This window comes from Passer domesticus, chromosome 11, assembly GCF_036417665.1.
Source record: "Passer domesticus isolate bPasDom1 chromosome 11, bPasDom1.hap1, whole genome shotgun sequence".
Taxonomy (NCBI): domain Eukaryota; kingdom Metazoa; phylum Chordata; class Aves; order Passeriformes; family Passeridae; genus Passer; species Passer domesticus.
This window is the reverse complement of record NC_087484.1, coordinates 17,065,642-17,080,604: the sequence shown is the minus strand read 5'-3', so window position 1 is coordinate 17,080,604 and position 14,963 is coordinate 17,065,642. Positions and strand designations below refer to the sequence as shown.

Below are 14,963 nucleotides of genomic sequence, written 5' to 3'. Positions count from 1 at the left end.
GATGAAATGATGAAATGACGTTCCAGCAGGGCTGAGTGCTGGCTGAGGAGGCCTTGTCTCAGGTCACATTCATCTCCTGGGGAAAGCGCAGCTCAGGAGCCTCTTCCCAGCACCAGATCCTTATGTCAGTCCAGCTGCTGGATTTAATAGTGTATTTAATTATATTTTTCCCCCCTTTTCACAGTATCCATTGGAGCTCGGCCTCGCAGCAGCGTTCGTGTTCTCGACGTTGGTGTGTCTGAGCAGGCTCTACACAGGGATGCACACGGTCCTGGTAAGGATGTGCCTCCAGCTCTGCCTTCCCACAGCTCCTCCGGGTGGTGGCCATGCTGCCCAGGAGCAGACGAGTTGTGCGGCTGGGTCTGGGGCTGTGCACGGAGAGGAGCTCTCGGAGCCCTCGGGCTGTGGCAGTCGGGCCCGCAGCGGTGCCCGCGGCGCGGGGAGGCCGCAGCGGCCTGGGCCCGGCGAGCTCAGCCCGGCCCCTCCGCATTTCGAAAGCTTAATTGCGAGGAATGCGCTTGGGCAACCGACGCTGCTCCTCGGCTAAGCCCTTTGTGCAATAGTATCGCTGTTTTCAGCGAGCAACAGCCGGGCTGGTTGGGGCTGGGAGTGGCGGCAGGAATTGCAGCCCGGTGAGTCAGGCGCGGGTAAAGCCGTGCCCCGCAGCACGGCTCCCGGCAGCCTGCAGCCACCCAGGCACGACAGCGTTCTCGCCTTCTGCTGGGAGGAAATGCTTCTCAAGGGACTGAGATGCACAAAGAGTTTGTCTGAGAATAATTATAAAGTAGCTGCGGCTTTATATGACAGACTTGCTGGGCATTGTTGCTTAGAGACATCAGTGCTGCTTTAGGAACTAAATTCAGTGTGCCTGTGATAGCTGGTTCATTCCTGACAAGATGAAACTTTATTGGTGTGTTATGTGCAGTGGACAGAGGGATGGTCCAGCTTCCCAAATATGGCTAAAAACTTCGGGTATTTCACCACAGGAGTTTGATATGCATTGTTGGTTGCATATGCATAAATAATTGAATCTTTTTTACTAAGTAATAATTATGTTTGTAATGAGACTTGATGACTGTAAGAAAGGGAGCCCTCATGAGATTAAGGTTAGCTATAAAATATAGTTTGAACTTCCCTTTCAGGCTCAGGGGATCAAAACAATATCTTAGATGGAGGCTGCAGACACCCTTTCTGGGCTACTGACCTTAAGTCAATCAGCAAAAATTCTTTGCATACTTCTCTTGCTGGCCCATCATAATGAAAGACCCCTCTAAATTTAGATGGATTTTAGGGTAAAGAAGAAAAAGTCCTTTGTGCTTTTGACATGATAGAAAAGGGCTGTAAAATAAATTTTTTTAAAAAGCTTCTTAGCTGAAGAGTGAGCAATGCTGCCTTCCAAAAGGGCAAACGTGCTTGGCTGGGTCGTTATCCTGTGTGTGCCGTGGTGGGGATGGAGCTGGGAACGGCCCAGTGGTCACAGCTTCCACACACAGCCCCTGTCTCTGCAGCAGCTTGTCACCACAGGGACTGGCTCTGTGTGCCACCTGCAGCGACGGTTCTTTGGGGAAGAAGTGCAGTTCAGAGCTGTTTGAGACCCTGGGTGGGACAGCTCCTGCCCTGAGCTGTCACATCACCAGGTGAGGCACAGCAGTGCCATTGGCTGAAAGAGCCTCTGGGTTTTTAACTGAGGCCTTAACAGAAAGGATGCAATAATGTATTAAGTGGTCATAGCATTTCAGTAAAGCAAAGGAATGGGTAACAAATATCCATGGACTTGGTGTAACTGAATTTTTCCTGTTTGAGGAACCAGAGGAGGAGTGATAAGGGCAGTTGCATTGTGCTTTCCCCCAGCTCCAGTGCAGAATCTCATATTCTGTAGTCTCAGCTCTACAAATCTGTTTGTATTTTAGCACTGCTGGCCTTTCTTTTGAATGAGGAGTGGTATCAGAAAGTGCAGTGATTTCATTAGAAGAGATATTACCATTAAAGGCCTCCTGGAGAGGCAGTCAGCTGGTATGGGAGCTATCTGCATCCTTCCAGCTGTGCCAGAATGAATACTATGCCCAGGGAAAGGGGAGCAAACACCCATGGCCTGGGCTGTTACCAGGAGAGCATCACCCAGCCAGAGAATGGGGTGGCAGCAATGCACTCAGACTGCTGACAGGTAATTGAGTTACAACCACCCATCTCCACCACCTCACATCAGAGTGTCCCATGTGTGTGGAAAAGCAGGGGAAATGCAGGGTCCTTTCTTGTAGGTTTCAAATGATATATTCTGACGACCTGGTAAGGAGGGGATCTGGAGTTACCTGGAAAAGACAAAGTGAAAAAAAAAAAAAAAAGTAAAATTTGGACACACTTTGAAGCAGTGAATCTGTAAATTTTTAGGGGGTATTTTTGAGAAACAAAAAGCAATCGGTAATTGTTCTGTTTGCCTTTTTTCTCCAGAGAGTTGTACTTTAGAAGATATTGCTTTACTTTCCATCTTAAAACACTGGCCCAATTTTTGTTCCCTGCCTCAATGCAGTGACCAAGTTTTCCTGCCTCACATCTGCTGAAGCCATTCCCTCCAGAGCCACAGCTGATGTGGGGAGAACCTTGCTGGCACTGCAACTTCCCTGAGCTACAAGCAATAATGTCCTGTGCTGACCACCAATGTCACTTTTTATATCCAAAATACCCTGAAGGGTTTTTTTCCCCCCTGAGATATACCCATTTAGTGTTGATGTATTTATTTCTGATTACACCTCTCGCAGGGGGCGTGGGGGTGTGTGTTCTGAAGCTCCCACCCTGCCCCTTTGCTGGGCAGGTTTTTTCATACTACCATTAATTCTGAAATGATCTTAGATATTTTAAAGCCGATAAACACTCAACATAGTTACAGTGCTTCACACACAGTGTAGCACAGTCCTTAGGAGTGGAGTTCAGGAGGGTGAGTGCTGTCTCACAGTAAATGAAAGGAAAGGGAACTCAGGCAGTGACCCTGTACCAGACAGAATAGGAAAAACATTCCTTCTGCTCGGATTGGCAATTCCAGGGAAGCTGGGCAGATGTTTGGCGCTGTGTGGGAGCAGGGCTGAGCTGCATGGCAGTGGAGGGGCTTCAGGGGAGGTGGATGGAGCCTGGGGATGACTCGTCTGTACCGAGGCAGCTGGAGCATCCCAGCAGGGCAACCGGAGGTTTCAAATTCTGCAGGTAGTTCTGCACCTTGAGCAAAATCCGTGCCTGCCCTTATTTAAAAATTCCTTTATAATTGCGGGCTTGGCGAGAGGCTAATCTGTTTACACAGGCAGACGGGCAGGAATGTGCTTCCTGGGCGTGCTACCAGCAGCTCCACCCCCGGGAAACACTCAGGTCCTGCTCCGGGGGCACCGCAGGGAGGGACCGCAAGGTTCTCTCAGAAATCGGAGCCGTCTCTCCTCTTCCCATCTGTCCTTAGTTGAACAGGCAGGGGGAGACATCATTAATTCTGCACTGCTACATGTAAACGTTGCCAAAATGAGAAGGCCAGATATTGGTGGATGGGGGAAAAACAGAAAACACCACTGGCCTCCTGTATATATACATATACATATACATATACATATGCATATACATATACATATACATATACATATACAATGTATTTTTTAAAATGAATTGTATACATGTACTACCGTACTGATATATGCATTATAAAACACAAAATTAACAAATATAACAATGAAGAAAGCATTACTTCTTAAAAATGCACATTTTATTTTACTTATGAGCAGTGCAAAAAGTACGTTCTCCCCCCAGCCCCGTGGGTTGCTTTTGCACCCAGTTTGGAGACCACGGGTACAATGCGGGGTCAGGGGCAGAGCTGATTGTCTGGGTCCTGCTTGGAACTTCCAAGAGCCATGTTACTGTACTGGGGCTAATGGGAGGATAATAAAATTCAGAAAACTTTCATCAGGTTTGTAAATAGGGACTGTTTGCAACTGGGTTGGGAGCTGCTGGAGTCAGCTGGGTAAATCTGAGCAAAGCTTTTGTGAGGAAACGTTAATGTCTGGTTACATTTCTTTAATTGGAGCAGAAAAGCATGTGAACAGCTTCTGAGCTTTGCTCCTTGATCACCCATAAAGTGGTATTGAGGAATTTTTCTTCTACCATGAGGTGGACAAGCATGTGTGTGGGGAATTGATGTACAGAGTGGGGATGGGATTTCTGAGCACCAGTGCTGGGAGCAGCCCCAGCTCTTTTGTGTTGAGGCAGTTGCTTAGTGTTGGGCCAAACCATGCTTTGTGTGTAAAGATATCATCTAAGAATTGACATCAAAACATGAATTACTGTGAAGTAAAGGTATATAATATAATGATACTTTACATACTCGATATCTGTGATCAAGTTTGTGTATTTCCATGGCTAGCCTTATGTTTTGGATGAGGGAATAATGGAAATTTGTATTAGGGATATGCAAAATGGCTGTAGCAGTTGTTTAAAACCAAATGTGCTGTGAATCCAATGGAAGTTGTAAACAGCTGAAGTTCAGCCCTACAGGAGAAATGCATTTACCAGAATGTCATTAAATATTTCTGTTGTGAAGAAGTCCCCTCATTCCTGCCTAACTCAAAGTGAAGCTCACATAAATAATTTTTAGACTGTGACGAAGCATGGTAGTAGTCAGCTGTCATGACTCGTGAAAAAGATACAGTCTTAGAAGAGGACATTTCTGTCTGTGGCTAACTTCAGCTTTTGCAGAGGTTTTTGTGGCTGTACTAACGCTGCTGCCTGTACGTGACACTGGAAGGGTGGCACAGGGAAACTTGTTTTATTGCTTTTTACCTGGCTGCTCTCATACAGAGGGCTTTTGTTAGGGGCTACCTGCTGTCTCAGCTTTGTGGCTGACAACAGTCAAGTTCTCCAAACACCTTATTTGCCTCTGTTAATAAATTAGGGTTTAACTATATGCTTGCTTCAGGCACTGTACTGAAAGCTAGATTTCAGAGACTTGGGCAACAAATTTCCCCTTGCTGTATCCCTGCCTGGAGGTGCCTCCCTCCCACTGCTGGCAGAAACTGTGGCACATGCACCACGTCCCACAGCTCTGCACTTTCCATCCCTGGAGCTTGTGTTTCTGGGATGGGAGCCTGTCTCTGATAAAGGACAGCATCTCCCCCTTTATGCAAAGCAGGCAAGGGATAATCACACTGATGTGATGAAATTGCTTGCAGGGTTACAGGAGGGAAAGGGTTTGTGTGAAGGCAGCTCTCTGCAATGTTGTCCCTGAGATGGAGTTGTGCACGTGCCTTTTCTGAGGTCGTAGGTGGAGAATGCCCTCAAAGCATGAGAGCAGGTGAGGAGGAGGATGTGTGTCCACAGACACATGCATATGCATAAGGTTGGGTTCATGGACTGTCATGTTTTGTTTAGCCCATGCTTCAGGTTTTCCCTGCACGTGGATAATGCCATCACTGGATTCAGGGTGTTCCTCCACTGCTGGGCCCCACCAATGTAGATACTGGTCTTTTATCATCACCCAAACACCTGGTTTACCTTCCAGGTCTCACAAAGCCTTTTAAATGTGATTTCTTTACAGGATGTGATCGGAGGAGCACTGATTTCGGCTGTGCTGCTCGTGCTCTTGTATCCTGCGTGGGACACAATAGATCACTTGCTGTTGACCAGCCCCTTCTGCCCACTGTTTTCCATAGTTGTGCCTCTTGTCTTATGTTACAACTACCCCAAACTAGACTATTACAGCCCTACCAGGGGAGACACCACTACGATCTTAGGAGCAGCAGCTGGAGCAACTGTGGGATTTTGGTTAAACAACCAGTACGCTGCTTCAGCCTACACTGGCCAAAGCGTTCAGGCCAGGCTTCCTCTGACCACCAGCGCAGCGGTGTTTGTGCTGGCCAGGTTCCTGGTGGGGATCCTGGTTGTGCTGCTGACACGCTGGGTCATGAAGAGCGCGGTGCTCGGCGTGCTGGGCTATCGGTACAAGTTCCCCGTGGGTGACCTGCAGGCCCGGAGGCGCCTGGAGGTTGAGGTGCCCTACAAGTTTGTGACGTACTCCTCCGTCGGCTTCACGGCCACCGTCATCGTGCCGCTGCTGCACCGGCTGCTGGGACTGATGTGAGCACAGCTCCTCCTCACCGAGCCTGCGGCACACGGGCACCTGACAGTCCGGGCTGCTGACGTGACCAAAAAGTGTTCTGTGCCTTTCTGCACTGGTCTGGTGAGTTTGGCTCTGGCTGTGTGCCAGGGGCTCGCCAAAGCTGCTCTATCACTCCCCTCTCTCCAGGGAGAGAAATATAATGAGAGGATCATGGCTCAAGACAAGGGCAGGGAGAGATCACTCAGCAGTTTTATGTCACAGGCAAAACAGACTCGACTTGGGGAAATAAGTTTAATTTATTACCAAACTAATCAGAGTAGGATAATAAATAAAACCAAACATTTACAACCACCTTCCACCTACCCCTCCCTTCTTTCTAGGTCAACTTCCCTCCTGAAGTCTCTAGCTCCTCCTACCCACCATCACAGGAGGGTGGGAATAGAGGTTACAGTCAGTTCATCACATGTTGCTGCTGCGGCTCCTTCCTCCTCAGGGATAGAACCCCTCACACTCCTCACCCACAAAAGACAGCTTTCCAAAAACTTCTCCAATGTGAATTTTTCCATGGGCTGCACTTTATCCAGCATGGGTGCCCTGAGGGACCCGAAGTCCTGCCAGGAGCCTGTTTCAGTGGTGGTCTTCAAACCCACCTTATGGCATCACCCTGCTTCAGTGTGGGGTCCTCCACTGATTGCAGGTGGATTTCTGCTCCCCATGGACCTCCATGGGCTGCAGGGGCACAGCTGCCTCACCATGGGCTGCACTTTGTGGGCTGCAGGGGAGTCTGCTCTGGCACCCAGAGCACCTCTTACTCTTCCCTCTGTGATCTTGGTGTCTGCAGAGTTGTTTCTCTCCCGTATCTTCACTCCTCTGTCTGCCTGCAGCTGTGCAGGTTTTCTCTACCTTCTTAACTCTGTTATCCCAGAGGTGCTGCTGCTGTCACTGATGGGCTCAGCCTTGGCCACCAGAGGATCTGTCTGGAAGCCAGCTGGCATTGGTTCTGTTGGACACAGGGAAAGCTTCTGGAACCTTCTGAGAGAAGTCACCCTTATAACCATCCCCCACCACTACCCTGCCCTTGCCACAGAAACACAAAGCAACTGGCCTAAAATATGTGACTTGGAGGAGTCATGGGAACTGCTGTGCACAGATAGCTTTGGATTAGAAATCACTGACCCCAGTGTATCCCATAATTAGACACACTTCACCCAAGCAACTAAATGTGACAAGCACACAGCCAAAATCGCTGCCAGAGCAGTAGCAGAGGCTGCTTTGCTGTGGGGTTGGGGTTGCTGGGGAGTAGGGCTCAGCTGGCCTGCTTGGCTGTGGGGCTGCTCCTGAAGCAGTAGAGCAAGCCAAGGCAAGGCTCAGGTTGGGGCATCAGGGAAGAAGTGGCTGGTGGGGTAGGGGGAGATGTGACCAGCAAAATCAAAATGCCATCACTGGGCAGAGCTCATAGTGTCTTCTGATGGCACTGGTGGACCAGGCTGGTTCTGTGTGTATTAAATCTAAAGGGAAAAAAACCCAAAATGTAAAAGAGAAGGAAAAGCTAACATGAAATATTTAATGTGATTTGCAATAAATTTCCCTGGATATTAATAAGAAAGCCTCCACTAAAAGATGCTTGGCCTACAAAAAACTGAGCAGAGTTATTAGCACAGCACTGAGGCTGGAGTTCAAACTGCTTAACTCCAATTTAGTTCCCCTGGCTAGGGAAAGGAAAAAGTCTTTCCTGTCATGCAGGGGTGACAAGTAGAGTCCATAAACTGCGTTGTGGAAGGAGCTGAGTTGTGACTCTGGTGACTACAGCGTGTGACAGTTACAAGATGCCATCATTTTCTGCTGCTGCACAGCATCACAGTTGGTCTTCCATGCATCCTGCAACACTTTGTGTACACTTGTAGAATAGCAGGGAGGTGTGTCCATAGGAAGGGCATCCCTATACCTCAGGCTGCTTATTTAAAACAATGTATTTTAGCTGTTGGACCAATGAGCTGTTGAGAAATACAGCAGTGAACGTGGTCTGCTTGGCTAGGAAAATGTACAGTGCTATTGCTGCAGAGCTTCAAGCATGGCCCCGTGCCTTGCCTGGCAGAATGTACAGTGAGAGCCAGCTTTCTAACCATGTCCACTTGTCTTCCTGGCTGCAAGAAAAATGAACCTGAAGAATGTAAAAGATGTGCTTTGCCATCCATTGACTGCTTGGATAAACATAACCAATTCCAAATTGTAGCTGGGAGTTGTCTGAGGAGTGCGAGGCATGCATGTGAAAGAGCTGCACCACTCCAAACCTGGGTTGCCAATCTCCAGAAGAAATGCAGGCAGAAATTTTAACCATTTTTGGATTTCCTCAGGCTGTGGATGAATTGGTTTATTTCAGGTAGTGTGGACTTTACACGTGCATGCAAACAGCTCCAACAAGCCTTTCAGCAGGGCACATGGCCACTCACTGGGTGAGTGCTGGGCATGGGCCACCGCAGCCATGGGTTTCCATCCTCAGCCTCTCTCCCTCCCATACACCACAGAAGCACTACCATCAGGTTTAAAATACCTTTAAACACCTTGTGTTAAGAGAGGTGCATGACACACAGGTGCAGTGCACAACTGGAGCCCTGCAGAGGGGCCACATCACAAAACTGGGAAAAAACTTGGCAGCAAGATGAGCATTTAAGCTGGGGATTGGATTTACTCCCAAGAAAGGCACAGTTTGACAGGGACATTCATACAGCTTTCTGTGTAAAAATTCTGTTCTGATTCACAGCTATTTTATGCTATGAAGATTTTATAAATTATATATAAATGCTGCACAGGTATTTTTATAGTATTCAACTGCATGTGATTCATGCAATAAATGCAAACTCTATTTGGTTCAAATTTTAAAATAAACCTATTTTGCAGAGTTTGTTGTCTGTCTGTTTGTTTTGCATCCTCTGTTGATACTTGTAAATGGCTGATGTAAAGGCAATGAGTCCCAGCTAAAAGATCTTCCCCAGTGCAAGCACCCACTTCTCTTCCCAAGCTGTCCTGCTTGTGGCTCCTTGTCTCCTGCTCAGTCTAGCTCCATGCTTTGGCTCCTCCAGAAGGATCCTGCTTTTTAAAAAAACATTTAAAAAAGAGATTACTGGTCTACTAATGACTATTTGTTACAACATTTGCAAATGTAAATGAGTCAGTTGCATGTAATTAGTGCTGGGGAACTTTTGGGCACTGGAATCTCCTTCACCTTCAATATCTGCTCTAATAGGCTAAACAGTTAACTGGAAGCCAATTTATTCTGTGCAGTGATAGCGTGACAGCCCATGAACTGCAGAATATTTTGCATTAGTTGAGAAGCCTAACAAGGTTTTGTGGTCAAAAAGTGTATTTGAAATCAGATAGGGCCTCATCCTCCTCTCAGGATCACATCCTGCCTGGAAGTGGTGTCACTGCAAGTGCCCACAGCTGATCAGGATAAGCCAATTGCTGCAGCATCCCTGGGCCAGCTGGGTGAGGCAGGGCTTTCAGCTGGGCTGTGTGCTGAGGCTGTGCTCCTGAGACACTTACAGGACCACAGCCACTCCTGCAGGGCCAGGCTGGGAGAGACAAGTCTTCTCACAAGGTGAGACACATCACCCTTTCTGCGTTTCATTAGCCTGAAGCACCAGCTCCTCATTGCAAATCCGTGCCTTTGCTGTCTTTGGAAATGCTCTTCATCCCTGCAGTGCAGATGCCTCTGCATTTCCAGGTGGTGGTAAAGAATGAGGTTTTGTGGTAGGTTTGCTGGCCATGTTCTTTACTTTGTAAGACAAAGGCACCAGCTGAATCCTCTCGAGTAGGCACACTTGTGTTTTAGAGTAAAACACTGCTTTTGATGTGAATGGAGTGGGAGGTGACTTCAGAGTATCAGCCTGGCTGGTGTGTTCTCAGCACTGTCTGTGCTGTCTGTTCTGGTCACTACAGCTCTCCCTCCTGTGCCTGCCTACAGCTGCAGGGGTGATGCAAGACAATCTAAGCTGCTCTCAAGAGGGATGTAAGCAGCTCACCCATAGCTTAGCCCACTCTGTCCTGCCTGGAGCTGTCTTCTCCTGACCAGCTTACTTTGCAAATCGCTTATTGGGCATGTGGTGCTGCCCCAGGCTTCCTCCTCTCTGGGGCATCTCTGTGCTGGTGCCCCAGTGCAGAACCAGCCTCTCTGTCAGAAGTCAAATGGATATTGCACCTTTTGGCAGGGTTTAAGAACCAAAACAGCAAGCACTGAATTTCCCTGCTTTAATTTTCCAGCAGTAACTTTGTCATGACCCCAGGCTCCTAATCCATCCAAGTTCCTATGAAAAATCACAAGCAAGCTCATGACTTGCTTTTCTGGATGTACTTGATGTAATTTAGGGAACAGGAGAAAACAGTCTGTTTCACTTTTGACCCTTCTCAACTGTGCTACAAGAAGTTGGAAAACACAGGTACCTCTCTGAACAGGGTGGAAGTGTGGCTGGGATCTTGCACGTTTGCTGAGCCATGGGTAAAGCAAGGCCCTCGCCTGCTTCCTGCTCCTGCCAGAGCTTCCCTGCGGTCTCACTGTCTTCCCACCTGCCCACTGTCACCACCTGCCACCCTGCCCTGGCAGCAGGCTCGGTTTCAAGGTCACTGGGCGGTCAGAGGTGTCACCTGTGCCAGGCCATGATCCCCTGGCAGCGCTTTAGCCCAGCCTGTTCCATACTCACCTGCCAAACCAAGGCTGATTTAAATTTCAAGCGAGCACAGTGCCAGCCTGGAGATGGAAACAGTCCCAGGCATCACCTTTACATAAACACCCTTGTGCAATAGCAAGGGTAACCTGCAGGCAGCAGGGCCTGTGCTGGGAGCTGCAGCCAGGCTCTGTCAGGGTTCTGCTCTTTGCAAAATCACCACCAAAGCACAGCAAGGACAAACCCAGAGCTCAGAGCATGTGTCCAGCAGAATGGAACCCAGCAATTGCTCAGACAGAACACTAAACCAGCTCTGATCTCTCTGTCACCAGCTCCCCAGCCTTTCCTGCTTGTGTTCAGATCCCCAGCAATGACCCAGTACCCACAGGGAGCAGGAGGCCAAAAGTAATCCATAATTGAGGAGCAGTAGTTAAAAATCCCACTTCCAACTCTTGTTTAAAAAGAAGACCCAAGTTCAAAAGATGTTTAAAAAACTGCTCAGAAGTCCCCACCAGCAGCAAAGGTTTCCTTTGCCAGAGCCCATGGCTACAGCAAAGGGTAAAAGCAAATTTCAGCGCTCACAGCGACTGGCTCCAGCACGAAGCTGTGTAATAACTACCCCGAGTTCTGCACACAGCTATGAGCAGGCTGTAAATACCAGATAATTGCTTTGGAGCTCTGAAAGACAAAGCCTTGCAATAAATACACCAGACTTATATGAAGTGTCCCACTCATCAGGAATCACAGTTAATCCTGAGCTCAGCACTACAGCAGAGCTTGAATTTCATTGCAAGGCTGCTGGCACCATAGTTAACTGGAGGGGTCAGGGACTCTGAAGAGCTTTTTAACCTTTCTCTCGGTTCTCATCCTCTACTTTTAGTAAGTAATGGTACTTACCTGGGACAAAGCTCATGGTTTTGGAGCATTTAGCTGCCAATGCATGAGCAAATGGTATGAAAAAGAAGAGATCCCTAAAAGCCTCACAATACATGCCACTGCAGCTCAAGCCCTTAGTCCCAGCTTAATCTAGTCTTTACACTCAAAGGACAGCTAAATTCACAGGAGAATTGGGACACCCAAAGAGTCAGAAAATCTTGTGTAGAGAAATATATTTAGTGCACGCAAATATGCCTGCACTCTGCTGCAATGCAAATCTGCCTTATTGTGGTCCTAATCCCCGTGCATGACACACCAATAAACAAGGGGGGGTTAATACTTTCCATCTGCGTTACAGATCGCTTCCCACACTGCGAGCCTGCCTGCTTACACTTGTGTAGGCATCGTGGAGAGAGAGATCCTGCAAACGCCAAGCTGCCTAATCCCCTGGGAGGTTTAAAATGTGAGCTGCAGTTTTCTCACTCTCCGTGGGCACTGGAGTCAGTCGTGCAACGTATGGCAATAGCTGTATTCTCATTTCACGTCTGTCATGCAGAGATAATTAAAATCTACACTTCCATCTGAGGGGAACCGTAGGGTTTCCAGATGGGTAACTGTAGTGCATATTTCATACTGGATTATCACTTGCACCAAAAAGCCTTGCCTGTTGCCTTCCCACCTGTTGAGATTATTGATGGGGCTGCCATTGAAAAGCCCTCGTGGGCCCAGTGACAGGGGTCTGTGCAGCTCATACAAGCCAACCTAACACCGCACATCTCTGCTCAATGTGGGGCTGACATTGTGACACCCTTCCCAGATGTCCACTCTTGGACAGCCCCTCCTGGCTCTCACAGCAGAAAGGAGCCACAGTGCACTGGCCTAACATAAAATACTGGCTGTGTTGGCCTGCAGCATTAGCAATGGTTATAGTATTGCAAAGGAGGGACAGCCAGCTCCACAAGGCTGCCAGTCGAGAGCTGCTTCAGTGTACTGAGCTGACCACCCACTTGGTGACATTCCTGCAGAAAGGAAGGATTGGGCATCACTGTGCTGGATGGAGCTTCTCAGTTTCAGAGAGAGCAGAGGCACAATGCACGAAGCTGTGACACAACTGCTGCCAGAAAGCCACCTAGAAGGAAAAGCCTGACCCATGAGAGGTTCTCATGTACTGGCAGGGGTAGAACTGCCAGAAAAGTAACCCTGCCCAAAAGCTGCATGGTCCTGCTGCACAGCTGGGGTCCAGAAAGCCCTGGTGGGGCTGGGAGTGCAGCGGGCCCACGCTCACTTCTGCAGACAAACATGCCAGCCTCAGGCAGACAAAGGCTTTGATAGTTTGCTGTTACTCATGCAAAACACCACTGGCATATGCTCTTAAATGCACTTCCCCATTTGGTTTGGAGCTTCAAAAACCGCTAGGCTGACATCAACAATGAAAAAAATTTAATTCCACCCCCTCCCCTTTCTGAATTTAGAATGATAAAGGACCAACAGTTATGTCTGGAGCAGGGAAGCAGATATTACACACATCTTGCTTACAAAATAGCTCTGGTTTTCATGAAACAAGTTTATTTTCCTCCCCCAGCCATTGATGAGCACATGACAACCGTATAGAATAAAAGCTCAACTCCTTAGTTCTGCTCACATTCACTCAACATTTGCTCTAATCAATTATCTTATTTCATGCAGTAAGAAAAGAATGAGATTCCTGTTATGCAGCCATAATCAGTTACAGTATGAAGCTGTGTCTGTGGAACATTTCTGATTTTGAAAACTAATCATGTGCTCTGCCATTACATTTCTCTTGTAAAACACTGGGCTTTGACCCAACTTGTTTCTTCCCGCCTGCCCTTTGAAAACATTGAGGGCACAGCCTGGTCTGAGATCCCACATTCCTTCCCTGCAGAAGCCAGCCAGATTGCACTGCAAAGAACACATTTGCTCAGGGAGACAGGATCTGTTTTTCTGGTTTATTGGAACATAAAAGCACAAGCGGATGTCCCCTGGGAGGCAGACAGGAGAGGAGAGGGTGCTGCATGTGACAGCGGACGGCTGTCGGAGAGAAAAGTCACGTCTTCACACAAAGGGCTCAATATTGATCTCTAGGACAGAGCAAGGCATGGTGAGCTCAAACTTGGTGATAACATCAGGGTGTACGACTCCAAGCTTCCCAATGCTCTGACCTTTGGCAAAGACCTCAGCACAGCGACCAGGAAAGAAAGCAGAGCCTGTAAAGAAAGTGAGAGAAAAATCAATATTTCTTTGGGCCAGAGGAGTCAATAGGCATTTAACGTGCAGAACAAAGCTCTCAGTATTAAATGGTTCTCTGTGCTGAGATGCTCAGAAGGGGCTTTCACATTCTTGCATTAAGGGTTGTCATGATTGATAGAGAATGAGAAACACTGAGTTAAAAATAAAATGTAAAGCCCAAAGCGTGGGCATTTTTCACACTCAATTGTTTTGACTAAGTTCCTCCTGCAATAGAAATTAGCACAGTTGAGTCAGAGGGCTACTGAAATGAAGAACTTTTGCAGCCTTTAGGCTATTTAACATCTGAATGTCTCCCACCTTAGTCGGTTTAAAGAAATAAAGCTTGCTGTCATCTAAAGGGTAAGTAGACATGTCACCCTTGTTTGCCTGTCACATAATTAAGAACAACCTGCATTCCTCATCTGGAGAATAACTTTTTAAGCAGTTTTCTATACACCATAAAACTTGAAACAATGAACACTGAAAGAACGCCAAAGATCATCTTCCTCTTACCTCCAACCAGGTCCCAGTTTTTAAATGTTACACGGAAGCTTTTTCCTAAAAAAGTAGTTAGATTTGCCCTGAAGAACTTGGAGCAGCTGTGCAGACCTTTTAATGGAAAGACTTTGCTACCTGGGAACTTCCCCGTGTGTGGTGGCTCTACCAGCACTATGTCCTATGTTGAATGCCTATGGCCTATGTCCTGAGTTGGATGCCATTTTTATCTGATAGCCCTTCTAAAGACAAACCCAAACCAGACAGCCAGTTGCTCCTTCTGAAAGCACCTCTTTCCAAAGGAGTGTGTGGAAGCAAGGCACAGTGTGTGGGACATCCTGTGAGCAGTGCTGCAGGCAATGCCGGGACATCAAGGGGAAGGGGAGAGGATGAAACAAAGCCACTGAATCCTACACATTCTGAATCCTCAGAGAGCTCCTCCACCCTGTTTTTAATGCTGCTGCCTTCAGTGTCCTCTGCAAAAGGATCACAAGAATTTCCCGACAGCAACTCCCTCTCTGGTTGCACCAAATGCTACTTAAGCTTCAGGATCAGCCCAGGACATTTTACTGTGTGGACAAGGAGCCACTTAAAAAAGCAAT

At 47.8% G+C, this 14,963-nt stretch overlaps 2 protein-coding genes and 1 long non-coding RNA gene across 3 annotated transcripts in view; 2 read left to right on the top strand and 1 right to left on the bottom strand.

Annotated features, from left to right (window-relative positions):
* Positions 1 to 8,981, top strand: part of SGPP2 (sphingosine-1-phosphate phosphatase 2) — a 33,680-nt gene extending 24,699 nt beyond the window's left edge. Inside the window, exons 4-5 of the mRNA XM_064385996.1 lie at positions 185 to 274; positions 5,561 to 8,981. Of these exons, the coding sequence (XP_064242066.1) occupies positions 185 to 274; positions 5,561 to 6,103 (633 nt within the window). The 3' untranslated portion in view covers positions 6,104 to 8,981. The remainder of the gene's footprint in view (positions 1 to 184; positions 275 to 5,560) is intronic.
* Positions 8,982 to 9,601: 620 nt separating this feature from the next.
* Positions 9,602 to 13,838, top strand: LOC135278992 (uncharacterized). Its single transcript, XR_010346357.1, has 2 exons — positions 9,602 to 9,680; positions 11,978 to 13,838. It is a non-coding gene; the product is annotated as an uncharacterized LOC135278992 (long non-coding RNA).
* FARSB (phenylalanyl-tRNA synthetase subunit beta) overlaps positions 13,573 to 14,963 on the bottom strand; it is a 35,612-nt gene continuing 34,221 nt past the window's right edge. The window contains exon 17 of the mRNA XM_064385993.1: positions 13,573 to 13,844. Within this exon, the coding sequence (XP_064242063.1) occupies positions 13,693 to 13,844 (152 nt within the window). The 3' untranslated portion in view covers positions 13,573 to 13,692. The remainder of the gene's footprint in view (positions 13,845 to 14,963) is intronic.